This window comes from Sparassis crispa (assembly GCF_003851025.1).
Source record: "Sparassis crispa DNA, contig_000009F, whole genome shotgun sequence".
Classification (NCBI taxonomy): domain Eukaryota; kingdom Fungi; phylum Basidiomycota; class Agaricomycetes; order Polyporales; family Sparassidaceae; genus Sparassis; species Sparassis crispa.
This window is the reverse complement of record NW_020939756.1, coordinates 635,511-661,256: the sequence shown is the minus strand read 5'-3', so window position 1 is coordinate 661,256 and position 25,746 is coordinate 635,511. Positions and strand designations below refer to the sequence as shown.

Below are 25,746 nucleotides of genomic sequence, written 5' to 3'. Positions count from 1 at the left end.
AGTTACTATGTACAGTATTATTCTACATGAACAAGCTCATATCGAGCACACAACAATAATAGTCTGACACTAACCCGAGTGCCATTCCAGAGTAGACTCGGCATACTTCTCGCAATGTCGGAGAGCAGATTGAGACCGGGACCATGTTTCCGGTGCGAAGCACAAACAGCACTGCGGGAGAAAAAAAGTGGACTGTGCCCGCGATCTTCGAGGCCTCTCTCATAAGCAGGGCACACAAAATGACCGCCATGCCATTGAGTGGCCGACACCACATCCATGCATGCAGTTCACTTGACGGTGCATGGTGTATGAACCCGCGGACAGCAGAGATCGGCATAGTGTCCCACACAATGCTGCAAGGTGCCCAGGATACGGCTCCGGGCAGGGAACCGCGCAGCAGTGGTGACGTGGTCAGAGAGCACAGCGTGCATCTGGGCTGCACTGTGGAGGGCAGCTCGCGTCGTATCGATCACACCGCTTTTGGTATTTGGAGACCAAAGAAAACTGGAGGTAGGGAGCCCGACGAGCCACGGAGGCGGAGGGGAGTTATGCAGAGTTCATCTGCTCACCTTCGCTTGCTCGTTGTCCCACCGCGTGCAGGCTGCCCATGACGTCGGCTTCCGGCACTGAACTGTGCGCATCAAGTCAGTCGTCCACTGCTCGCACACGTGTGACTTGATTACTGGTGCGCTCAAAATCAATCGCAGTATCAGCAACTTCAGACGCAGAAGCACTCAAGTGCACTCTTCCAACACGCGCTTGGACGTTAACGACCAGCATATTGTACACCTCACCTACGCTGGACTTGGGGTTTTGCATCTTCATGACGGAACCCCAGTTGCCGCAGAGTAGACGCAGAGCACCAGGGCGATCGTTTGCTCAGTTTTCCCTGTGAGTATCACGCAAACCACCTCAGACTCTGCTCATGGTACTGAGTTCGATGCCCGATATCCGACGTCTGCTTGGTTTATGATCCTGCACACGTAAGGTTCAATGCCGGCGACAAGCACAGAAAACAGTAATTGAACATCACACTAAACCCAGACTGCTCCACCTCGATATCATCACCTTACTAACATTACATCTCTCGAGAAGGAAGGCCATCAGAGCATTCAGGACTGATGGTAGGAGCACCCACAATGACGACTCACAAAAAGAAATCCTATTCTACGGGATCAGGCATCCACAATATGTCCTCGTATATCCCACCCCGATACCACAGAAGGTCTGACCTGGTGACTGCCACGCCACACTCGTTCAGCTCTTTGATAATCGTACATATCTGTTCCTCCATCGGATTCAACCCCTTCAGGTAACTGAGCTTCGGATCGGATGCGAGGGCAAGACAGTACGCTTCTCCGTCGAATTCTGTCTCCTTGCTGTCGTCTTCTCCCAAAATGACATTCTGAGGGAGGGTCAAGCAGCCTACAGCCTTCTCGAAGGACTTCCAGCCCATCCAAAAAGGATCGAGTCTCACGCCGTCTTCCCTGGTAAGCGGAACCGACTTGATTTCACAGTAGTGGAAGAAGAATTTGTCTGCCGTCGGGAGAAGGAACCCATAGTACTGGCGTCTGTTATTGTTGGGTCTGCGCTCTGGGAGACCTAAATGCGGTGTCAGGTGTTGTAAGGCGGGATATGCACCTCTCACTGGGAAACGTACCAGGCATGGTGATTTGTGTTCAGTAAGGACTGTTAGATGCAGTGTATGTAGATGCAGACACGGCGCGTTCTACGCGGTGGCGAATGATCAGCTGTGCAGCGAATCGGGTGTGAGGGGCCCGACATTTAAAGCGGGCGCCTTCCTGCTGTTCGCTCCTGGCGCCGTCTGAAAACTATACCCTCATGACGATCCATCGAGAGCTGCGGTGTTCAATGGGAAATGGAACGCGCAGGCGTTTGTTAGGTGAGCGAAATCCGTCAGACGTGCGAGCTACTAGCGATCGATGGGCAAATGCGCCACGCAAGAGACCGGTCGCGGCGGTAAGCATCAAGAAGGACGATGCAGATTCGAAGCAACAGCTTCCCTCTGGAAAAGACCAATGGCTACTGACACCCGCGAACGTCGACGTCCGTCTTCTGACGAGGTGCGAGCATTACACATACAATAAACCTACATAGAGTGTACAAATCCTAGGGTACAAACGCATCTAGTGAAACACAGAAAAGCGGTAGAGAGAAGAACTCATGTGTCAAGAGACAATATGAGCAGCGTCCCTGTGCTCGCACCCTAGGTATCATACGTGTGTCAGACCCAGGAGCCGTGGATAAGGGCGTCCCACGCTGATGACAGCACGGGAATCCGAGTCAGTGTGTTCGGAGGGAGGGACGATGCGGAGGGAACAATGAGGTACTATGATACGGCTACGAATCTCGTGCACACATTCGAACCGCGTGCACAGACCCATTCAGCCCGGGCACCTTGTAGGCGCCACGGGTAGTGCACTGATACTCCGGTATAAAGTATACAATAAACCTACATAGAACGTACAAATCCTAGGATACAACGCATCTAGAGAGACAAGGAAGAATCCGGTACAACATAAGCAAGTAGGAAGAACGGCGTCACAGGCGAGGTACGGAGTGTGTCAGACCCAGGAGCCGTGTATGAGTGCGTCCCAGGCGCTTTTGCTCTGGAGGGTGCCAATGAAGTCCGGGCGGGTGTGGGGCGCGTCGTGGGGGATGGGCACGGCGACGGTGCCGGGGGACACGGGCGGGGCGGGGGCGAGCGGGGAGTGCTGGAGCGGGGGCGTGTCGGCGTGGGCGTTCTACGCAGGTGTGTCAGACGCAGGGGTCACGGAGAGCGAGGATGCTCACGGGGACGGGGGAACCCGCGTTGGAGGGGTGGTACTGCTGGTGATGGGGCGTGGCGGGGTGGTCGGTGTGGGCGCCGGAGACGGGGGTGGGCGTAGGAGAGACGGTGCCGGAGGCAGAGGACGAGGAGCGGTGGTAGTACGGCCGTTTCTGACAAGCTGTCAGACACGGGAAGCGAGGGTAGATGGGCTATACGCACGGGGGCGATGATGGAGTAGAGCGCCTGGCGGAGGGTCCGGACGTGCTCGTCGCGTTCCGGGTTCGACGACGCAGACTGGGCGGACAGGTCAGCGCACGGGCGAGGCGGACGCGGCGGGGACACACACCATCGTGGGCGGGCCTAGATAGGCTGGCACTGTGAATATCGCACGGCTGCTGGGGCGGAGGCGCAGCGAGGGGAGAGAGCGAGCGAGGAGGAGGTGAGGGGTGCGTATAAAGGCAGCTGGGCAGAGGCTTGCGTGTGGGGCCCCAAGGTGCTGGGCGTCTGGCTGACTTTTTGCCCCACGGGGAGATCTCGGGACGCCGTCTGTCCGGGCGGACCCGGGCCCACGGCGCGCTCCACGACGATCTCCATTTCGATCTGCGCGCGTCCCTCTCGGTGCGTCATCGCGTTCCTCCACGGTGTCTTGTCGCTCTATTGCAGATCCTCCCCAGCTTCGCACTCCTGGCCGCGTTCGTCAGCTGCACACACGCTCCAGTACGTACACTGCCTGCCCTCCGTCAGCTTACCCACCCCGGTCTTGTTCTGCTCGCCGTGCCTTGTGTCAGATCATGCGTGGGATCGTCGATACCACTCCAAACCCGTCTCTTCGCCATTCCAGCTCTCAACGGCGCATTCTAACCCGTCAGTAACGCTCACTCTTGCCGCACGTCTCCCACTCATGTCCTAGAACTGCAACGCCCCTTCACACCTGCATCCCTGCGCCTCTCCCGGCGCGTGCACCCACACCGTTCCCCGTCGCCGGCCGCACACTTGCACCGTTCGCCACACCCACACCCTCCCCATCGATCGCACTCGTCGTACATGCGGGGACAACTCTCCGAGTTGCGCACCCGACGCTTCTTGTGCGCACAGGCCACCGCACACAATCCTTTCCAGCCGTGAGCGCGGCCTGTCTCGTCTCAATCTCTTTTCTTCCCGTCGAGTCCCACCCGCGTGCGGCGCTACCACACTCCCCGCCAGCGGGTCCGGAGCGTCCTCGAGTGCGCGTAGGACCGCGTTCCCCCGTTTCTCGACCCCACTTTCCGACGCTGGCCCGAGATCCCCTGCACTTCCGTAGCCCTCTACACACCCCCGACACACCGCCGTCGCGCTGGCCCTGGCGTGCAGTGCCGCCCTCCATGCTCGGGCCCGCTGCGACACCGCTCGACGCGTTCTGGCCGGACGGCGCATTCCACCTCCGCGCGCTGCGTGCGCGTGCGTTATTCCGGCGCGGTGCGCAGAGTGTCCAAACCCCAAATCCTGTTTCTGGCTGGGCTGGAGTGGAACCGGCGCGCTGGTTGCACGATGTGACTCCCGCGAAGTGCTTACGCTCGGAGCACGATGCGGAGGGACTCTGCATCCTGCGGGATCTCCCTCCTGGCCACGCAGACGAAGACAAAGACGAATAAACAGGTGTCGGCCCCGCCCAGCCCCGTTATACGCACACACATACATGTCATTCGTGCACGCCGCAGGATCTGCGCGTCGTTCCCCCTCCCTCCTCCCGGTGCCCGTGCTGCGCTCCGCCCCGCCTGGTAGCCTGTGAGCGCCGACGACGCGTACACGCGCTCCGCGGCGAGACGGTGTCGATTATACGTCGCGTGCGGTCGGGGGAGGCTTGGAGGACGACCTGTGCAGGATGTCCGAGAGTCCGAGAGTCCGAGTCCGAGTCGAAGATCGCCGCGCGCCCGCGATTTGTCTTCGTCTTCGTCTCGCGCTCCTGCGCGCTGATGTGGCCGGGTGCGTGTTGGCTTGGGCTCGATTGCGGGGCTTCGCGTCTGCCCGTGCGGTGTTTGTGGTTTACCGATTGTGGAGGACTGCTAGGCCCGTGAAACTCGGACGGGAAGATCGACGCAGCGCAACGGGGGTGGGGGTACGACGGAACGCGACGGCGTCGTAGACTCGATGGGAACGACCACGCGCTGCGATCTTCGTCTTGCGCGCGCGAGCTTGTAGGCCCACAGTTCTGGCGTGTAACGGAACGTCGGCGGCTCGGGTGCGGAGAGCAAGAAGCCCTCATATACTCAGGCGCGCCGGCTTCCGTCTCTGCCGCACGATGTGGCACGTCGCGGCGAGTCTAAAGCCCCCCTCTTTCGAGCTGAGCGGAAGACGTGGGTGCGTGAGGGTGCGCGACCCCGAGTGTCCGAGCGTCCCCGGAGCGTATATATCCTTCACGGGCTGCGCGCGCCGGTCCCCGCTCACATGCGCTGCGATCTCGCTCTCGCTCCCAGAGCGTCGTTCTACGCACTTCGCTCCGACTGCGGTGTCCTGGGGGTCGCGCCACGTACTACACACCCCCACCCGCCGTGCGACGCTCGGGGACGTCTCTCGTGCTTGGTCCCGACCAGCCTGAAGCGCGAACTTGAACGATCGCCCAGGATGCGCGCGACGGCGTTCGTTCCGTGTCCGAGTCGCTAACCTGCCCGGGAGTGAGTCTATTCCACTCACTCGTCGATACACCTCTCGATAATCGGTACGCTGAGACTAGGACGTACAGTTGAAAAGCGGGTGAGAAATGAAGAGATAGTCGAGCGATGCCGATACTCTATTTGCCGAGACGCGCTCAATGCCAAAGCTTGGCCTGACCACGTTGGACGGAAGCGGGGAGAAGCGTACGGCGAAACGCGAGGGGCTCGAGGGCGCCGCGGCGACGATCGCGGCAGACGAAAGCCTTGTGGGTTAGACTCAATGGAGGGCCGCCGCGAAATGCGGTGTGGCCACCGGTGTTTATGGCTTATGTTTACGGTTCATGGAAGACGTCTCGGTCTGACGGGCTAGGCCGGTGAGACGACTTTCCAGGACGCGGCGGATCTGCGGGGCGACGACGAGAAACTCAACGCGAGACGAGACGCGGACGGCACGATAATAGGCAGATCGTCTCGGGCTCGCGCGACAAGACGATCAAGCTCTGGAACACCCTCGGGGAGTGCAAGTACGACATCAAGGACGATGGTCACACTGGATGGTGGGTGTACGCGATTGATATTCATACTGGGGTGTAGAATCGTTGTTCCATCACTTGGGCATTAGGGTATCGTGCGTCCGCTTCAGCCCGAACGTCCTGAACCCTTGTTATCGTCTCTTGTGGGTGGGGACAAGGTCGTACACGCGAGTCCGATTGGTTTCGCGATCATCTCTCTCGCCTTTCTGCTTCGGCATGATGTTGCAATATATTTGCTACCTCAGAGAGATTGCCGCCTCAATGCGACCATATCAATCACCAAGATCTCTGGCCGTTTATTCAATTTCTCCCCTCGTGATGATTGAGTAGTATTGACCTTTTCACAGGTCTGGGAGCTGTCGAAATTCGAGCTCAAGACCAACCACTACGGCCACACTGGCTACGTCAACACCGTCTCTGTCTCTCCCGATGGTTCGCTCGCGGCGTCGGGCAGCAAGGACGGTATCACGATGCTGTGGGGCCTCAACGAGGGCAGGCACCCTTACTCCCTCGAGGCTGGCGACATCGTCAATGCAGTTGTCTTCTCCCCCGACCGCTACTGGCTGTGCGCAGCAACAGCAACTTGCATCAAGATCTTTGACTTGGAGAGCAAGTGCGTCCCTAGACGGCCGGACGCTCTTCGGTGGCTTCACAGCTGGCTTCGTCCGTGTGTGGTCCGTCGTGTCATAAGTCTCTACACTACCTATGTACAAAGTGTGATTTATGGCGTCGGATGGCGGTCTGGAGTGCAGGAGTAGGGCGACGGGAGCTGCGTCGCATGTGGACGTCATCGCCTGTACCTTCAAAAATCGATGCATCCCTTTGCTTTCTTCTGTTGTTATGTATTTGGTGCGTTGTTCTACCCTATTAGCTACTCCGGACGTCCAGGCATTTCATCCTTCGTTGTAAAGGCCAGTCATCTCGTCGTCTCCACTTTTCGAGTTACGATAACATGACGATTCTAACGCTACAGGATCCACTGTTATACCATTCTTCAGCGCACTAGATGTCCGTTACGCAAGCGTAAGGACGCGGTCGCCCGCAAGGGTCCAGGACACGTTCCACCAGCCCGTACTTGACGAAGAGAATGTTCGCAAGCTTACTGCGCGCATATAGTCCTGTCGGGTCGAGCTCCCCCGAGTCGACGTCCGAACCGCGCGTGGGTTCCTCGCGTGACGCAAGGCGGACCGAAGAGGGCGCGCGGCTGCATGTAAAGATGAGGAGACACAGATGATGCGCGGCATGGACGACTCGTCGCGGGTCGCGGTTCGCCGGATTGGCGGCAGCAGGCGATGGGTGAGGAGGAGGTGCCCGAGGTGGTTCACCACGAGGTGACTGTCGAGGGCCCTCGGCAGAGACGTCGGACTTGTTCACGCCGATTCCCGCAACACAGATGAGCTGGTGGGCGTTGACAGGGGGCACATTTGACCGAATTTGACGAAGAACGCACGAGGTCGAGTCGGGGTTCCTGCTCCCCGATCTGGTCTCCGACTTTCTTGACATGCTGCAAGTTGCCGAGGTCGCACTGGATGAAACTCACGTCGGCGAGCGGTCCTGTCTCTTTGAGCTGTGCATTTTTGATCTTGGATATGGCATCCTCGCCTTGCTCTCCTTCGCGGGAGAGGAGAAAGAAGATGCAGGTTAGTGGAGTGTCTACATCCTTGCCATATAATGCGCACTCTGCCTTGCAGGTTAGAGACATCCGATGCACTGAACTTCGACTTTCCGGAGTTGAGAGCTGCCTTCATTGTGAACGAAGTGGTATTTCGAGGAAAGGGGAGACGAAGGGTATTCCGTAGGAGCGTGCGTAGATTCAAAGTCAATACGCAGGCCGGCGAAATATGGTTGGAAAGAAAAGGAGAGTGATCTCAGCTATGTCTCCGAAGCACGATCACCAACGAACTTACCTTCCTTATTTGGAGGTACACTACCCGCTTTTGAAAGACTTTGATTTTGACTTCGAACATCAATTTCGACTTCAAAATGAATTTGCACGGCTGAGTCTGCGTTCCCCTTCTCGTTCCCCTTCCCCTTCTCCTTCTCCTTCTCCACTGCGTCAAACATGAATTCCACAAAAACAGAAACAATTCAAGAGGGGATGTCGACGCCTGGACACGATCAGGTAGCTTCTGATGCTGTGTTGCACACGCCCTCGCCCATGCAGGGTGAACCGCGAGGTCCGTTTCACCTCTTTCAAATCGTAGCACCCTCGGAATCCTGACAAAAATTCGTTCACGTTTCATTAAGCATTGGTAAAGCGCCTCAGTATCATAGATCGGCTCTTGACACCCGCCATCCTTCTGGCGATGATCACGGGAGTTCTCATCGGCGAGTTCGTCCCTGGTGTCCAAGCCGCATTCGACACCGTCCGCCTTCAAAGTGTCTCAGTCCGTAAGTGCAGTCGCTCCGAATTTGGCCGATAAACTCACTTATTTCACTCTGTTAGCTATTGCCATTGGCCTCATTGTCATGATGTACCCCATCCTTACTAAAGTGCAGTACGAATCCCTACTCCGCACGCTTCCCACCCGGGAAATGCTCGCACAGCTCCTGCTCTCGTTCATCCTGAACTGGATTGTTGCGCCTTTTATAATGTTAGCACTAGCATGGGCGACACTCCCGGACCTTCCTGCGTATCGAGCAGGCGTGCTCATGGTCGGCGTGGCCCGCTGCATCGCAATGGTGATGGTCTGGACGGATCTTGCACGAGGAAACATGGAGTACTGCGCTATCCTCGTTGTGGTCAACAGTACATTGCAAATAGTGCTATACGCACCATATGCTCTATTTTTCATTAATGTCGTCGGCGGCCAAGGTGCCGGCAACGCCATCCATGTCTCATACGGAGACGCCGCTATATCTGTGCTCATCGTAAGTTCCTTCAATCACTGGCCTTGCTCGCCTGCAACTCACCTACATCTTCCTAGTACCTCGGGATCCCGCTCGCTGCAGGACTCATTACCCGCATGTTATTTCTCTACCTCACTTCCCGCACCTTCCTGTATACATACGTGCTTCCTTACCTTGGCCCTATTGCACCCTTGGGGCTGCTCTACACCGTCATCGTGCTCTTCGCGTACCAAGGTCATCACATAGTGCATGACATCGGCCCCGTCTTCCGCGTCATGGTCCCGCTCATCCTATACTTCACGATCATGTGGGTAGGCACGTTCGCGCTCGTGCGGTGGCTGGGAAGGCGACGCGGTAAAGGGTGGGGTTACGATATCACGGTCGTGCAGAGCTTCACGGCTGCGAGCAATAATTTTGTGCGTGATCTCTGGCTATATCTTCGTAATAAAATTCAAACTCACCTTCTGGTTCCACGGCAGGAGCTTGCAATTGCGGTAGCAATCGCTGTGTATGGTGTCGGTTCCCAGCAGGCACTGGCTGCAACCATAGGTCCCCTCGTCGAAGTTCCGGTGCTCCTGTCACTGACTTGGGTCGCTCTGTATCTTGGACGAAAGCTCGACTGGGATTCCGAGGGTCGACAAGAACCATGCGAAGGCCCAAGTGTGGAAGGGAGGGTGGAAAAGAGCGATGAGATGAAAGAGGCTACAGTGCAAAAGTAAAGTCATGTGTATGTTTGCTCCGATCTGAGAAGCTATTCGAACATGTCAATAGCGCAGATAGGATTAGAAATACGGTATTCGTACGGTATGATAGTAGATGGTATACGGCTTTGGATCTATTGCCATTTAGCATGGACAACAGGATACTTAACTCTGACGACAGACAAAGTCCGAAAAGGCGGACTACCACGATGGCCAATACTTGTGCACCGTCTCCGTGCAGACCGCAGGCACCTCCATCGCAGGAGGCGGGCCCTCTATCGGCCGCACTTCAACGTGCTCTATGCATGATTGCAAACGCATACTATCAGCGTCGTCGTTCTTCACTGTATATCTCCTCTTCACAATTAGTCAGTGCTTTGAGGCACATCTTTGTCCCGTAAGCATACTCCCACAAACCCATCTTTGTGAGGATCCTGGTGAGACGTTTTCCATTCCGCCCAGTTCCCCTGTCCTGAGAAAGTCTTCCATACTGCACCTGTCCGTAGCAGATAAGAGACGATAAATGTGATCGGCAATAAATTGAGACAGGCGTCAGTACAGGCAGCAAAGATGAGCTGGTGAATGGTTGCAGGATGGGGTAGATGCGATAGCAATTTTCACCTAAACAAAAATCAACCAGACAGCTCTGAGCTCATATACAGCAAGCAAGCACGCGTGGCGGAGCGGTCGGAGAGCTTGAGCTTTAGTGACGCGTATACGCGCTACCGCAGACACGGATACAGGCAGCATCAGGCTCAGGAACGCGAGACAAATCATGTGCAAGGTTTGTTTGCGTCTGTGTGGCAAGAGCCTCTGAACTCAACAAAGACAAACACCTTCCAGGTGACAGTAACTGCGCTTACTGTATCATACTGGACCTCTCTTTTCGATGCGACCCGTCGTCCACCCTGCTTCATTGCCCCTCCTATCCGCCTTGCATTAGACTAACGGTACACCAGCGTTCATGAATATGTGTTGTTCCTCCCTTCGAAGATTCTCCTTTGTCAATAGATCAAGGACGAGAAAATTGGAATAAGAGCATTCATCATGTTGCGTAGATGTCTAATGCACAGTAGGGTATACGTACGGCTTGTCGCAATCGGGGACGCGGAGACGGTTGTTCCACTCCTTTCTTCACTCTATTGATGTTCTGCTACTGGTACTTGTGCGGTGCATGCAAGACGACACTCTGATAGAATTTATGCACGCTGCTGTAACTAGCGCGTGTGGCTCTGACCCCATTGCATTTTGAAAACACGGCTTTGGAGTCCGGTACGTACTACGTTGTGTGCGCGGACTCTCGCGCGGTGACGGTTCGATCATCCGGCTCGTCGTGAATACAAATATTTGTTAGTTGCCGCCGTAACGGAGCGGCTCGCATTTCGTGGAGTGCCATCTCTGCACGGCGGATGGAGCAAATCGGTAGACTCATAATTGCAACCACTATATATTTCAAATCACATTCCCCACGCTTTCCACTCCCACAACAGCATAGCAGAGCAGACGAATTACATACATGATACACGTTCCTTACAAGCATATGCGTTCGCCCTCAGCACGACATCCTTCCAATCGGAGCTCCACCCGATCCTCACATCCACTCACCAACGCGATATGAAACACGCCGACAAATATCGATCTGACACGGCACACGATGGACGACAGCAAGAAAGACGCGGACACACAAAGAGGCGAGACACGCAAAAATGAGGCACGAAACACGAGACACGAGACGCGGACTCAAAGCGCGAGAGGAACGCAGCACACAACACGGGCGTCTATTGCATGCCCTCGGGCCGCTTGGTCTGCTTCCCCGTCATGGTAAGACTCTTGTGAATGAAGGGCAGAACACCTGCGAGCATAGTCAAGTGTCAGTGGTCTATTCAAGTGGAGAAGGGAATAGCCGCGAAGGGTGAGGTATCGTTGAAGTAGGAAAGATGATGCTGCAAAGATACCCGTACTTCAGAGCGGCAGTGTTGTTGTGGCTACGACCTGACGAGTCACAGCTGCAACAACGCGGCCGCTCTGTAGAGAGCACTACACAGGAAATAGAGTTCCAAGGAATAGTCATGCAGACGGACAAGTGCAGAAGGCGAACAGGAATAAGTAGGAGCCGGGAAGGCCAAGGACGAAAAAGGCAAAGGAACGGAAAGGAGGGAAGAGCAAATAGACGACACGTACCTCCTCCAGCAATCGTAGCACGCACGAGCGTGTCGAGCTCCTCGTCACCACGGATCGCAAGCTGTAAATGTCTCGGCGTAATACGCTTCACGCGCAGATCCTTCGACGCGTTGCCTGCAAACTGATGTCAGCACTTCCACAAAAACAGGAAATTTCACCGCAAAGATATGGGTGAAAGAAGGAATGTGTCGTAGGAAGCTAAGGGGGTGGGCACGCACCAGCGAGCTCGAGCACCTCCGCGGTGAGGTACTCCAGGATGGCAGAGGTGTACACGGCAGCCTTGGCACCAATCCGGACGTTGTGCTGTGTGCGCTGCTTGAGATAACGGTGGATACGACCGACGGGGAACTGCAGACGGGGGGTCAGCACCTGGGTCAGAGACAATAGGAGAAGGGTGGGAATCGGTAAAGACAGAATACGCAGTTACTGATCGCGTCGGCGTAACGACGTCGTATAGAAACCATGGGCGCCACATTTGTACAAGACGACACGCCGCCACCATGCCGACTCCGTCACGTACAAGAACGCGGACCAAAAACTCATTACCCGCACGCCTGATAAAATTGAAGGCTCACCTGCAAACCAGCTTTCTGACTCCTTGTCTGCAGAGTGCGCTGCGGGGGTGCTGCAGCCTCCTGCGCGGCAGCCTCCTTAGCAGCAGCCGCAGCGGACTTGGACTTCCCCCCTGACTTTCCGCCGGACTTGGTTGGCGAGGGCATCTCCGGGCAACTTCAGAAAAAGATATCGGAAAGGGGGAATAAGAAAATATTGACGGGGGGCAGTAAATGTGGGGGGAGATGAAGGAGCAGACGCGTGCGCGACGCGACTTGACGCGAAAGTGGCGGGGAGGTGATGGTTCGGGACAAGAAGCACGTCGGGTTCAGGGCAGGGCTGCCCGTGTTTGTGTGCTCCTTGCGCGTGCATCACGTGCGCTGCCAGACGCGTCGCGCGATCGAACCGCTCCCGAGCCGCTTGCTTAGCGTCGATGGCTTCGCCAACGGATGATATTCCGCTAAAAGCACAGTATTCTACGTCCATTATTTCTCGTACATGGTATTCAGAAACTTCGTCCTGGCACGCTCAGTATGAGGTGACCTCCGCAGGCATATTCAGCAAACGTCCTTCCATACCTCCTTCGACCATGACCACCTGCCCAGACACATGCCCCGAGAGGACAGTCGACGCGAGGACGACTACCTGGTTCGCAACGTCTTCCGGGATCGCGACTTTCTTCAGCGGCATCCTGGGTGAAATGCGAAGTCAATCTCGGCGCGCATGATGCTGGAGGAACGTACGTCGCGAGCGCCCGGTAGATGACCGATGGGTTCGCCAGCGCTTGTGCTGCCATAGGCGTCTTCACCCATCCTGGAAGTGACGAAGGGGTTAGCTGTGTAAATTGAAGGTAGTTATGGAGACCAACCAGGTGCACAGACGTTGACCCGGCCCTTGGGCGCAACCTTGACGATCTCGTTCTTGAGGGTCATCGTGAGGCCATACATCATCCCTACACAAACACACATAGCCAGTAAATCCTCCACGCCCATCTCAGGGCTCCACTTACCGCTCTTCACCGCCGAGTAATCCGCGTGCCCAAACTCGCCATACTTGCCCGCCGTGCTCCCAATAATCACAACATTCGCTTTCTCCTTCTGCACTTCTGTCGCACGCTCGAGCCCGCGCATGTACGCGCGAACGACCAGGAACGCGGACGTCAGATTCGCTGCGATGGTGTTGTTCCACTGCGCCAGCGACATCTGCGCGACGGGCGCGTCGTCCGGCGGGTAGTAGCCGTGGTTCACGATCAGCACCTGTACGGGCCCGGACCACGCCTCTGCCGCAGCGAAGAGCGCTGCAACAGAACTCTCGTCCGAGAGCTCCGCTTGCAGCGCGCGGACACGCTTGTCACCGAACTGCGTTACCAGCGGAGGGAGGGTCGTCGCGTTGGTGTTGTAGTGCGCCGTTACGATCGCACCGAGCTCTGCGTAAGGTGAGTTTGTGTCCGTGGGTCCAGCGGGTCGGACCACCCACTGAGGAAGAGCTTCACGGTCTCAAGCCCGATCCCGCCGCTCGCGCCCGTCACAAGAACATGCACGCCTTCGAGCCCAAGATCCATCCTTCAGATATTTGCCAGTGTCCCTCGGAGCGCGCAGTTTCCGCGTTCGTCCCCAGAGTCGGACTCGTCGAGGATAGAGATACGGAGATCGTCGCCCCAGGGCTGTTAGCACTCAGCTATTTCAATCATTGGGCTGGACGATAGGTGCGATAAGATTATTTTCGTGCGCGACGACGTGACTCGGACGCGTCTTCGAGAACACATGATTGGACCGCGAGGCGCGCCACTCTCGCACTCTTCCAAGGTATTATTCTGCTACTCAGTAGTACTTCGAAGGGCGACGGTGTGCATGAGCTACTATTTCTCCCCTTCCTTCTACGTCCGCGACTCTCAAGTAGGTATGCTGGCCATCTCACCGGAGCTTGAGATGTTAGGCTTTGCGTGCTACTGATAATCATGATGTCTTCAACCTGGGACCTGAGGCCCGAGGTATAGGAGGACCCCCGCGAATCCACTGAGAGCTCCGATGCACCCATCCCCGAAAAATGGGCCGCCGGAGGCGAAATGTTCGATCTTCGACACCCGAAAATGGCCAAAAAGTCGTCGAAAGTTGGGTGCGAAACACCCCCGAAATGTGACCCTCCAACCTGAGGTAAGGTCCAGAACCCCCGAAAACTGAGGTTGGCTGGATCTCTCAGGTTTCGGAGGATCGGCCCCAAATTTAGACATATGTGGTGGTTTGGGAGGAAAGTTTTGGTAATTTGGTTGACAAAAGCTTGGGTTTCGCGCAGAAAGCGAAAAATTTGTTCCGCCGTCGAACGTAATTCTAGGCGGCCGAATGCTCGATCCCACATACCCCCGAAAATGACCGACCTGCCGCCAGGTTGTGTGCAAACCCCCCGAAAATGGGTAGTTGGCCACCCCCGAGAAATGTCTGTTGAAGGTGGGCAAGCTGGCGCCCATCTCGGAGGTTGCCGGCGGAGTTTTCCGTAGTAGATTTTGTACGCTCACGCTGGTCGTCGTACGTTGGGAGAGAATTTTATCGTCACCGCTGCGCCGTCTGTTGCTGCTTGTGCAATAGGTTATGAGCCCCAAGCTCTGACACCCTAGTGTTTGCTTCTTCCTACTGCTTACACACCCTGCTTATTCTCTTGCTGTGCATCCTCGAATCAACCGCTAGCAACGACTGGTAGTCACGCTTGCAACTGAATTTCGGCCTACACTCTCGATTTTCGGCAGTTACCTTTGGCTTGTGCACTCATCTACCAAGCCATCCAATCATTTTCCATTCATTCATATTCCTATTCTATTCTACATCGATTTCGTCAGTGGTCACCATGCCAGAACATGACTCGTGCATTCCCAAGCTCGTTGAGGGCAACTACATCGAGTGGAGTGCCCTGATGAAGGCACATCTGGTCGCTGCAGATTTGTAGGAGGTTGTTGGGCCTGAGGAGGAGGAGCTGGTAGTGAGAGGACTGAAGGGAGTGGCAGCGAAGAAGAAGAAGTGTGAGCAGGTGTACTGGAAGATTTTGATGAACCTCAGTCTCCCAGAGATGGCTTTCGTGTTGGGTTCGGAAAACCCCCGAGAGGCATGGGCTGCACTTGAGGAAACTCATAGGTCAGTGTCTGTCAACACTATTCCATCATTGCATTGCTGTTTCTTTGGAGGATGGGAAGGATGAGGCTGTGATGTTGGTGAGGGTTTGGGATGACTCAGGGGAGGTTTTGCATTTGTTTTGGTTTTTCCCTTTTCACTTCCTTACCCTCGATGGGTGCTCACCTTGTGGGAGAGTGTTGAAGGTGGGCAAGCTGGCGCCCATCTCGGAGGTTGCTGGCAGAGTTTTCCATAGTAGATTTTGTATGCTCATGCTGGTCGTTGTATGTTGGGAGAGAATTTTATCGTCACCGCTGCGCCGTCTGTTGCTGCTTGTGCAATAATGTCATCGTCAGGATCGGAGCTCTTAGTTGATTCGCGGGGGTCCTGGTATAGGAGATTGTTTAATGGTTAACATTGCAGTGTCCCATGGGCAAATCCTAGAAGGGCGATAGAATGAGGTTCGATTCCCTGCCCCCAAATAGACAAGCTGCATGTCTGTGTTTTGTGCATTTTCACTTCCCTCTATATGAAGTGATAACACGCGCTGGCTTGTGCATTTGCAGTGAGTTCTGGTTATTCTCCTGATGTGGGATTGCATAGCTGTTCACGGTCAGTTGGTTTTCAGGGCTGCATACGATGTGGGAATACCCCCAGGATGCTCCATTGCAAAGCCATGCTAGATGAAGGTTGTATGCTTGGGCATTTTCCTTTCTAGGCTCAGAAGTTGGGTGTTCTAATGTCGCATCCATCAGGAAAAAATGGCTTGAGTACATACAGATATGTAGCTTATGTAGCAGTGGTAGACCAGTAGACAAGTCCCCAGAAATATAGCACCTAGTCGCGCGCAAGGCTCTGTAATCTCACGTAGTGGTGGCGCCGCACCTCAGTAGTCATACGTAGGGCCCTGTAGTTACTGTCATTCATGTTGTCTATGTAGTGTTACGCCAGCTATTATAGTCAATGTATATGGTAATAGTGCTCTCATGCCGATGCGTGCACCTGACCGTTCAGCAGACAGGTTGATATTGAGACTACGGTACAGGAGGAGCACAAGTTATGACTACAATTACCAGCAGCCCTAGTTCTCATCCTGCTCCATTTCGCTGTCTGTGTCTCCCGTCCGCCCTGCCAATTCCTCCTGCGCACGTCATCGTGTTTCCGCGGAGAGGCCTTCAGGCTCATCAGTTGCAGATGCTCCAGTCTGGCATCTTTGACAGCATGTGAGCTTAAGGAATTACCACAGCAATCCATCAGACTTACTGCGCGTGGTTGTACATCTTCGTGCGTATCTTCTTTACAACCTCTGGGCTGAGATTGTTCCATTCTTGTACCTTAACAAGATGCTCGTCGTACTTCGGCTTCCAATTCTTCTCATCAAATACCCCTTTTGTAAAGCTGCCATCGCTCCATTCACTTATGCAGAATTCGAGCTGCAATACAAAGGTCAGATATCTGACTGGACTGCAAAAAGGGATGACACACCAAAGTGATGACCAATGCAAGCAACTCAAGCAAGAACAGCCGAAAATGAGACTCATAAAAAATACCGAGGTCAGTCTTGCCACGAAACCATTCTTCCTGAATTACTGACATAATGATCTGATGTTGAGCAAAACCTGTAATATTTTCGATGTCCTGGAAAAGAGCCACATGATGAGGCATAAACACAGCCACAGTGTAATTGTCAGAGCTAAATAAGAGTGACAGGCACATGGGTGCACACACCTTGTAATAAAACTGGTTGTCATCCATCAGATGAGTATAAAGGAGGTAATTATTCTTGACAGCCTGTTTGGTAGTATCTTTCGTGAATCTGTAAATGTTAATGACATGCAGGCGAAGCTTGTCTCGCACTGTTGCTCATGCATGCAATGTGCATCCTTTGATCTAGAATGGGGTCACAGGGTATGCAGTGCACGTTGAGTGATACACAATGCAGACGATGCACTCACAAACTTACCAAACTGAGGACACGATCTGTGAGTTCGTACTGCTCACCGATCTCCTCGCAAACCTTGCTCCAAGCCTCACGCACCCACCGCACTGCAATGTCAGCCTCGGGGAAAGCTCCAGATGTGCACACGTGGCACTGGTAATTGTTGATCACACGGAGAATGAGTTTCTTGATGTGAGGTTCATAGTCAGCAGCCTTAGCGTCGCCTTCAGGAATGCAGCCATCGCGGAACCCCGGCTTCTTGAGGGCCGTATCGCGCTCCTCCGAATGAGAGTGAGAGCGGTGTTGGCCTCTATGAGCATGTTGATCATGCGTATGATGGGTCCGATGGTGTTGATCATGGTTGTCAAGACAGCCTCAGCGCCCGTGCGGGGATCTTAAGTGCTGTGAAGGCTGTCGTTCCATCAAGGCCATCGTTCCATCTCACCATGTGCAGGAGATGATCGATGCAAGGGCCACTCAGTTGGGGAATGAGAATGGCACAATGGTGATAACTGCGAACAGTGCTGTGTGTGACGAGAAGGCGAGTGGTGTGAAAGACCAGGAGATGAGCACCGCGGAGGGGGTGAGTGCGAACATCACTGAGCAGCAGCATGCCCATAGCCCATAGACGATGGGTGACTGAGTGTCCGTGCTAGGGGGTTGGGTAAATAGCGGATCAAATGAGCATGACAGAAGAGAGAGCAGGGAAGACATACAAGGGGAGCTCATACGTGATGACAATCCTGAACTGCTGGCTGCTGGGTGATGACGTTCTGCAGTGTGACCTTGATGCTCATCAGCACCATGATCCAGGCTTGAGCCTCGAGTATTTGTGACAGGCTGCAGAGCATCTGGTGTATGTGGAGAGGCCGTTATCCCGGGTGGCTGCTTCGGGTCACCTGCGTGGCGAAGCCATGCCTTGGTGGCAGTCTGAAGAGTACCCCGGGATACAAACTGCATAAGACGGAGATCAGAGTGAGCATCTTGGTCATCACTCATGGTGAGACGTACCAAAGACTGGTAGTTGTTTGCTGGAGGGTCTCGCTTCTCGCTTTCGAAGCCATTTTCATCTTCATCCTCGTTGTTAGGCTTTGATTTTGGTACTAGACCTCAAGTTGTAGTGACAGTGGCACATAGCTAGGCAGGGGTATCATGTCACTTACCTTCTTTGCTTTTTTTTTCAATTTTGTGTTCTCTTTCCTCAGCCGTTCAAGCCGCTTGAGCAGAGCTTCTTCATTTTCCTTGTCTGTGCTCAACATAAGTTGTCAATACAGCTGGTTTGCAAATTGAGTGAATGGATAAAGAGTGCATACCCTTCTGCACTTGCTTCAAGGACCGCCTACATGTGTGCTTGTCTCGTGTGTTCTGCACCGAGTCTGATTCCATATCTGCTTCCTTCAAGTTATCGAAGTTGTCATCATCGTGATCCTTAGAGTTATGCCGTTGTGAACCCATTCTCACCCTGTCAGGGCAGGAGTGAGTTGTGAAGATGAAGGGTGATGAGTGAGGAGAAAAGAAGAAGTTTTCGCACTGAACAAGTTGATCACTGGCCGTCGGAGTTCATGGCCACTCAGATCTGAGCCCATAGTTTAGCTCAGTGACCCAGCCACCTTAAACCATCACAATGCCGCTCTTTATATGTCAGTACTGCCACCAGAGCAAACCAACCATTCAAGGTTTGCGTTCACACATCACGTAAAATCGGTTTTGCAAACGAGCATTCTGCAAAGCAATGTTCGGCACACCTGTTCCTCCTGCTGAAAATGGCAACACATTGATAGAAGAGAATCCTGTGGACCCACTCAGCCTAGATGCAGCCGAGGAGGTTGCCTCATCTATTAATGACCACTCTCCGAGCCCACCTCCAGTTTTCGACCCACCTTGTGAACCAGATACCTGTTTACCCGTCGATGCAGTCGAAGAACTGCGATCTCACCCTCTGCCCACTACAGATGATCCTCGGTCATCAAAGCGGGCTCGTGTGGATGACGTTGAAGATGAGAATGATGCCAGAGGTTTGCCGAGAAGGCCGTGGACCGAAGACTATCCTGGAGATGTGGGGACGGTGAGCAGTGTTGGAGAGACCATGTTTGAGAGCATTCAGAGATGCAAAGTGAGATCTGGGGAGCATGATTGGGCTCCATTTGATTGCGAGGAGGAGTGGGAATTGGCTCGCTGGCTGATGACCAGCGGCTTAAGTCAGATGGCAATTGACGACTACCTTGATCTGAACATTGTGCATCAAATCATGCCATACCTATCCCAGTTGGTTGCTTACCCATATTATAGACTCATGCATGCTCACGACTGTCATTCAAAAATAAATACGCATTTATCAAAAAGATTGATATGCTCCCGCATGGGACCAAATGGGAATGTGAACTATTTGAGGCTGTCGGAGATGAGCTGGATGATGACAACCAACCTCGCAAAGAGGTCCTCAAGCTGTGGAAGCGGGATCCAGTGGAGTGCATTCGCGAACTGATAGGGAACCCGGTGTTCAAGGATGTTCTCCATTATGCACCAGAACGACTCTATGCAGATGAGGCAGGTCAGAACTGGCTGTATGGGAACATGTGGACTGGCAATTGGTGGTGGGATCTGCAGGTATGTGATTGAGCACAGTCCCACTGATCCCGAAATTGAGCCTTACCACACATTCTGCAGAAACAATTGCCTGCAGGAGCTACAATTGCACCTGTGATTCTCGCATCTGACAAGACATCCCCATCTCGGTTCAGTAGAGACAAGTCAGCTTGGCCCATATATCTCAGCCTGGGGAACATTGAGAAATCTACTTGCCACAAGCCCTCTCAGCATGCTACCGTCCTCATAGGCTACATCCCTGTGTCCAAACTCAAGTGTTTCTTGAAAACTCGTCAGTCCATTGAGGGGATCCGACTCTTCCATGAGTGCATGAGGTCGCTGCTCCAGCCGCTCATTCACGCCAGCCAAGAGGGTGTCAAGATGGTGTGTGCTGATGGGTTTATACGTTAAGTGTATCCTGTCCTAGCGGCATACATCGCAGACCATCCAGAGCAGTGTCTTATATCTTGTTGCCAGGAGAACTTTTGCCCAAAGTGTCCAGTCCTTCCCCATAATCGAGGTGAACCAGTATATTCAGTTTTAAAGGATCATAATGGGGTGGTCAGCATTCTGCAGGAGGCATCAGACTCAGGCGAGAAACCTGCTCAGTTTGTGGACTTAGGCCTCAAACCTGTCCTTCCATTTTGGAAGGACCTACCCCACTGCAATATCTTTGGGTGCATCACCCCCGACATCCTACATCATGTAGTGCAGAGCAGGGGTATGGATAACCCTCAAGGGTAAGGGGTAAGGGTATTGGAGGGTAAGGGTAGGGGTATGAACTTTCAGACCCTTGTACCCCTGGAGGGTATCACTGTATATAGTATATATAATGTAAGCAGTAATTGTATGGTGACTAAAGCCCAAGTACAGCCTAGATACAGCCTTAAATTATGTCTACAGAAGCTTCAAAGAGAAAAGAAGGCTATTACAAGTCTTAAACTTAATGTCTATGATGTTATTTCCTCAAGTAAGGCAGATATTGAGGGGTATACCCTCAGGGTTTGGTACCCTTACCCATACCCTTACCCCTGGTGAAGAGTATGTACCCTTGGAGGGTAAGGGTAGGGGTACAGCTCAAAGTACCCAGGGGTATACCCCTGCTCTGCACTACCTACATCAGCTACACAAAGGTGTCTTCAAAGATCACCTGGTTGCATGGGCCATGAAAAGTGCACATGACAACGGTGATGCCAAAGAGTTGGACTGGAGGTTTCAAGCCATGATGAAGCACTCGGACTTATGCTACTTCAAAGATGGCATCTCGCTCATCACACAGTGGACTGGGACGGAGTACAAAAACATGGAGAAAGTATTCCTTGGTGTGCTTGCAGGTGCCACAGATCCTGAGGTCACATGTGCAGTCCGTTCTGTCCTGGATTTCATCTACTATGCACATTTCGAGATGCATTCAGAAGACTCACTGGCCAAGCTTGAAGCTGCATGGCGCAATTTCCACTGGTACAAGTGTGTCTTTGTCTGAGAGGGCATCCGAGAGAATTTTGACATCCCAAAAGTTCACTCTGCGGAACACTATCCTCTTTCAATTCGCTCGCTAGGCACTGCAGATGGATACAGCATGGAGGGCCCAGAGTGTCTTCATATTGACTTTGCGAAGGTTGCATATGGTGCCAGCAACCACAAGGCAAACTATCTCACACAGATGACTGTCTGGTTGGAGCACCAAGAAGCCATCCACCGATTTGATTCATATCTCAGTTGGGTTGTGAAGAAGCAGATGGTTGAGAGCCAGCATGAGGAAACAGAGGAGGAACAGGATGCTGAAGGTGAGAATTCAGTGGAATCGGAAACACGGAGTTGCCAGAACCAACCAGTCAAGGAGGATCGCTTTGCCAAAGGGTACACCATTGCGAAGGAACCTGCATATCCCAGAATGACAGTGGCTGCAGTGGTGCAGGATTTCCATGCAACTGATTTCATCAAGTGTCTGGAAGACTTTCTGCGACGGATTGACATTTCTGAGAGCAGAGGATTCAACCAGAGCCACATTGGTCGAAGGGCTGATGTACTTACAATCCACGACAAGACACGGGTTCCTGTGTACACTCAGATGAAGGTGCGGCTTCCTGCAGTGCAACAGGTCACAGCAGACGAAGTGATAGATACTATCTATGCATCACCGGCACGAGCAGCCAAGGGCGTGCAATCAGAACTCCCCACACACCAGTCCACTGTACTCGTGAAGGATCCTTCAGCACCACCTGTTGCAGAAGGTGATCATCTGCTGCATGGTACATGTTCACCATATTCAATCTGACAGAAATCTTTGCTCAATTTTCACTCATCTAGGACTTCGTGTGGGTCAAGTTTGCACTCTATTTAAGCTTCCAGATGTCCTGGTCTCTGAACACCCCACTCTTGCCTCAGTGCCGCTCGCGTATGTTGAGTGGTTTACACCATTCCATATGGTTGATCCACACACACACATGCACGTTGTTTCATGCTCAACACGACAGCATCGCCAGTTTGCATCAATTGTCCCAGTTACTGAGATCATACATAGCTGTCATCTCATACCAGTGTGGGGTAAACAAATAGATTGGACATTACAGTCTTATACTGCACTGGATGTCTGTACGAAGTTCTATGTAAATCCATACTTACGCCACCACGATTTTGTTCTATTCCGGTATATGGTAGATAAATCTTTGTAATTGCACAGATAGGTTGCAGTGGTTCCTTGTTCAGTGCGAAAGCATGCAACATCAGGAAAACCCACTTTTCCTTAAGAGGACACTTATATAACTTAAATGGACTTATGGTCCTTATTTAAGGACATAAGGACAAAAAGGGCCTAAGGCATATTCCCTGAGTGTCTGAAATTCGACTTATTGAGACTTATTTCAACACTTATGGACTTAAATAAGGGTTGCCAGACCCAAAAGTTTAAATAAGTCCCTCAGAAAAAGTTGGATTTTCCTGATGAACCTTCAGCACAGCAATGAGATGCAGCAGAATTGGAATTAATTCTGAATATATGGTCTTCTGTAGGGCTGGCATCTTTGATGTACACTACACAGCACTACAGAGATAGGACACCGAGCTACGTGACATTACAGACAGGTACCTGGACTTCGTGGAAGGCTACATGCGCTACACGCATCACGTAACCCAGGCTGAGGCTACCTCACCCAGGCCTTTTTCCTGATGTCTCCGTTCTCAGCTGGCACCACAACGACGATGCTTGTGCTTGCTTTTTTGTAACACATAGGTCTGATTTCAGGAGGATAGTTCGAAGATCATCGTGTATGGGTGGTACGGCACGGAGTGGATAGAGCTTCGGGATGGTAAGCGTATCACGCTGTTTTAAGTCTTGTCTTCTCTCTGTGCTGACTAACGCGGGTGTCCGTGTGAACACTGCAGTAACTGCTACCCGGATGGAGACACTGGGCACAGCACAGTGGGCGGTACAAACGCCTTAAATCCTTCGTAGGTGGAAACTATCACGGCTTCGGTTGCATGCCTGTAAAGGTCGAGTTGACTTGCTGAGCATGTTGGAGGCATTCATCGTCTGATTGCGAAGTAAGTGCGCAATACTATGCCCAAAATGATCTACTCCTTCTGCAGCTGAAGACAAGTTTATGTACGTACGTACAGTACTGGGTGTTCGAAGCCTGACTCTCATAGACCAAACTGGTACAAATATTCACAGCCGTCAAAGCAGACCATCGGATATGGTGTAATGGCTAACATTACCGCCTCTCATCCTCCATTTGTAAAGCTGTTGCGGTGGCTCGGGGTTCGATTCCCTGTGTCTGAATACCCAGATTCCCTGGTTGAATTTTGCTTCTCCCGCTCGCCGGCCGGTTGCATATGGTATGAGACCATCGTGAGTGGCTTCGACCTATCACAAGCCCCGCATGTTGCAGTACCTGTGTATGAATGGTGTTCTTGGATCCCATCCGACCCAGGCTCCGTCCCACCGTCGCGGAGAGTTAAGAGGGATGATATCCTATAACATATGAAATGCTTGGTCCCAGAACACGTGCAATGCTTAATCACATGGACCACGCGAATCTTATTACTACCAGAACCTTATTCCCACTTAACTCTCCACGATGGCTGGCACCAAACATGGAACAAACAAACGCCACCTCGGACGTGTCTGCCCAATTTGGTGGTACAGAAGGGAGGACTAAGATTAGATTTAATCGACTTGCGACAATTTATTTTTGTGTACCGCAAAGCAATTCCCAACATTTGTCATTCATGGGATCCAAACCATGGCTGCTATATCTGACTTCCCTTCTGTGAATGAGATCAGAGAGAAGACATTGCAGGCATTTGGATGCCGGGCATGTCATTGGCAGATAGAGACTATGTTAGGAGGTCCAGAATACTGGCTCTGTGTGAGACTAGGTACTCGATAGTATTTTCAATGACCTCCATCACCGTCAACCCTTCGTTAAGCGCTTCAGAACAATTCAACAACAACGCAACCCACTCAATTAGGAAATGCATAAATCCGATCTATTCAAGAAATTGTTGTAAATCAAGTTATTATACTTCTGATATCCAGAGCTTGGATCACCCTATGGAGCTGCCATCACCGGGTGGCATTTGTTTGTTCCATGTTTGGTGCCAGCCGTCGTGGAGAGTTAAGTGGGAATAAGGTTCCGGTAGTAATAAGATTCGCGTGGTCCACGTGATTAAGCATTACACGTGTTCTGGGACCAAGCATTTCATATGTTATAGGATATCGTCCCTCTTAACTCTCTGCGACGGTGGGACGGAGCCTGCATCCGACCTCGCGAAAGCTCCACGAATGTGTCCGACGTCATGCCTACTAGGTGGCTGGCACCGGTGCACCACAACAGCAACTGAGCGCTACATATTGACCAGCGAACACCGCAATGATTACCCAGTTACACGAATCCACCTCACATTGCTCACAACCATTTCCAGAATCCTACAGCATACAGTATCATCCAGGAGCCTCAAGAACGCCTCACCTCCCGCCCACCACGTCCACCGCGACTCTGAGTTCCTTCCCAGGGCCAACGGCGCGTTGCCCTCCGCCGGCTATAGCACTGACCGCACCAACGACTCGCGGACAAGGGCGGGCAGCAACGAGCGTCGGTACGGCGTGGACACCAATCACGGCGCCGTTGTTAGGGATGAGCAGCAACATGGCTCGGTTACATCCGGTGCACTGTCGACAGAATCGGGACACAATGCGTACACTGAGGGGAAACCGCTTGGCATGCAACCTACATCGCAAGGTCCGTGTTCGCGATCATTCGCCCGTCTGGGCGATGTCTGACGCGTCTTCACGGCTCGGTGGTATTGCTATAGGCGGACAGGACGACTTTCTCCAAGGCAAGGCTAGCTCCACTGACAAATTCATTGAAAAGACGCGGAAGGTAAGCGGATCTTCGTTGCAACGGAGTCGCGCGGTTGAGATCGATTCCCCATAGGTCGCTGGAAAAGCCACGCACAATGCCGAACTGCACGAGAAGGGAGAGCTCCGCCAGTCCGGCGGGAAGGCCGCGGTAACGGGGGAGGCGAGCGCCCCACACGAATAGAGAACAAGCGACGCGAACACCAGGGACATTGAACCACCGACGCAGAATGATAGTGATAATTGTATGATACCAGATGATATTAGCCCGCGGTTGGAAGCATTGTATGATTCCTGACAGATTGACAAACATCTCGGAGAAGACACTGACCTTTAGGAAGACGCAAGGTAGGTGGGATGCTATAGCACCATGCACTGGCCAGTGTCCAACACGAGATGACTTGTCGGCGATCGCTAGAAGCTTCGACTGACGTGAGACTACACCACAGCAGGGGAAGTATGATATCGGCGCTATGTGCAATAGGGATATGTCGATTTGGAGGCCTACCAACTTCCCCTTATG

General features: G+C 53.1%; 11 protein-coding genes and 1 non-coding gene across 12 annotated transcripts; 5 read left to right on the top strand and 7 right to left on the bottom strand.

The window, feature by feature from the left end:
- Window positions 1-1,162: 1,162 nt before the first annotated feature.
- SCP_1002340 (hypothetical protein) lies at window positions 1,163-1,667 on the bottom strand (the record flags this gene model as incomplete). The annotated part of the gene is made up of 2 exons (XM_027762100.1): window positions 1,163-1,602; window positions 1,661-1,667. 2 exons carry the CDS (start codon window positions 1,665-1,667, stop codon window positions 1,163-1,165), a joined length of 447 nt encoding a protein of 148 aa, XP_027617901.1.
- Window positions 1,668-2,585: 918 nt separating this feature from the next.
- On the bottom strand, window positions 2,586-3,140 carry SCP_1002330 (hypothetical protein; the record flags this gene model as incomplete). The annotated part of the gene is made up of 4 exons (XM_027762099.1): window positions 2,586-2,765; window positions 2,815-2,961; window positions 3,011-3,085; window positions 3,138-3,140. 4 exons carry the CDS (start codon window positions 3,138-3,140, stop codon window positions 2,586-2,588), a joined length of 405 nt encoding a protein of 134 aa, XP_027617900.1.
- Window positions 3,141-3,582: 442 nt separating this feature from the next.
- On the top strand, window positions 3,583-4,422 carry SCP_1002320 (hypothetical protein; the record flags this gene model as incomplete). The annotated part of the gene is made up of 3 exons (XM_027762098.1): window positions 3,583-3,655; window positions 3,702-3,912; window positions 4,092-4,422. The coding sequence occupies 3 exons, from the start codon at window positions 3,583-3,585 to the stop codon at window positions 4,420-4,422; spliced, it is 615 nt and encodes a 204-aa protein (XP_027617899.1).
- Window positions 4,423-5,975: 1,553 nt separating this feature from the next.
- SCP_1002310 (hypothetical protein) lies at window positions 5,976-6,712 on the top strand (the record flags this gene model as incomplete). The annotated part of the gene is made up of 2 exons (XM_027762097.1): window positions 5,976-5,978; window positions 6,302-6,712. The coding sequence occupies 2 exons, from the start codon at window positions 5,976-5,978 to the stop codon at window positions 6,710-6,712; spliced, it is 414 nt and encodes a 137-aa protein (XP_027617898.1).
- Window positions 6,713-8,016: 1,304 nt separating this feature from the next.
- Window positions 8,017-9,523, top strand: SCP_1002300 (Arsenical-resistance protein; the record flags this gene model as incomplete). Its single annotated transcript, XM_027762096.1, has 5 exons — window positions 8,017-8,131; window positions 8,202-8,345; window positions 8,401-8,825; window positions 8,882-9,220; window positions 9,284-9,523. The coding sequence occupies 5 exons, from the start codon at window positions 8,017-8,019 to the stop codon at window positions 9,521-9,523; spliced, it is 1,263 nt and encodes a 420-aa protein (XP_027617897.1).
- Window positions 9,524-11,283: 1,760 nt separating this feature from the next.
- Window positions 11,284-12,405, bottom strand: SCP_1002290 (Histone H2A.Z; the record flags this gene model as incomplete). The annotated part of the gene is made up of 4 exons (XM_027762095.1): window positions 11,284-11,357; window positions 11,687-11,800; window positions 11,905-12,034; window positions 12,262-12,405. 4 exons carry the CDS (start codon window positions 12,403-12,405, stop codon window positions 11,284-11,286), a joined length of 462 nt encoding a protein of 153 aa, XP_027617896.1.
- A 361-nt stretch (window positions 12,406-12,766) lies between these two features.
- Window positions 12,767-13,799, bottom strand: SCP_1002280 (Uncharacterized oxidoreductase; the record flags this gene model as incomplete). Its single annotated transcript, XM_027762094.1, has 5 exons — window positions 12,767-12,929; window positions 12,982-13,051; window positions 13,107-13,190; window positions 13,248-13,664; window positions 13,715-13,799. The coding sequence occupies 5 exons, from the start codon at window positions 13,797-13,799 to the stop codon at window positions 12,767-12,769; spliced, it is 819 nt and encodes a 272-aa protein (XP_027617895.1).
- Window positions 13,800-16,486: 2,687 nt separating this feature from the next.
- On the bottom strand, window positions 16,487-17,091 carry SCP_1002270 (hypothetical protein; the record flags this gene model as incomplete). The annotated part of the gene is made up of 4 exons (XM_027762093.1): window positions 16,487-16,547; window positions 16,600-16,769; window positions 16,822-16,974; window positions 17,065-17,091. The coding sequence occupies 4 exons, from the start codon at window positions 17,089-17,091 to the stop codon at window positions 16,487-16,489; spliced, it is 411 nt and encodes a 136-aa protein (XP_027617894.1).
- A 351-nt stretch (window positions 17,092-17,442) lies between these two features.
- SCP_1002260 (hypothetical protein) lies at window positions 17,443-17,634 on the bottom strand (the record flags this gene model as incomplete). The annotated part of the gene is made up of 1 exon (XM_027762092.1): window positions 17,443-17,634. The coding sequence occupies one exon, from the start codon at window positions 17,632-17,634 to the stop codon at window positions 17,443-17,445; it is 192 nt and encodes a 63-aa protein (XP_027617893.1).
- A 237-nt stretch (window positions 17,635-17,871) lies between these two features.
- On the bottom strand, window positions 17,872-18,730 carry SCP_1002250 (hypothetical protein; the record flags this gene model as incomplete). Its single annotated transcript, XM_027762091.1, has 5 exons — window positions 17,872-17,927; window positions 17,992-18,229; window positions 18,287-18,364; window positions 18,439-18,521; window positions 18,589-18,730. The coding sequence occupies 5 exons, from the start codon at window positions 18,728-18,730 to the stop codon at window positions 17,872-17,874; spliced, it is 597 nt and encodes a 198-aa protein (XP_027617892.1).
- A 277-nt stretch (window positions 18,731-19,007) lies between these two features.
- Window positions 19,008-25,407, top strand: SCP_1002230 (hypothetical protein; the record flags this gene model as incomplete). The annotated part of the gene is made up of 9 exons (XM_027762090.1): window positions 19,008-19,511; window positions 19,565-19,882; window positions 19,943-20,245; window positions 20,841-21,330; window positions 21,379-22,113; window positions 22,172-22,259; window positions 24,578-25,104; window positions 25,178-25,245; window positions 25,300-25,407. The coding sequence occupies 9 exons, from the start codon at window positions 19,008-19,010 to the stop codon at window positions 25,405-25,407; spliced, it is 3,141 nt and encodes a 1,046-aa protein (XP_027617891.1).
- SCP_t1002240 lies at window positions 23,551-23,642 on the top strand. Its single transcript has 2 exons — window positions 23,551-23,587; window positions 23,608-23,642. It is a non-coding gene; the product is annotated as a tRNA-Glu (tRNA).
- Window positions 25,408-25,746: the final 339 nt, after the last annotated feature.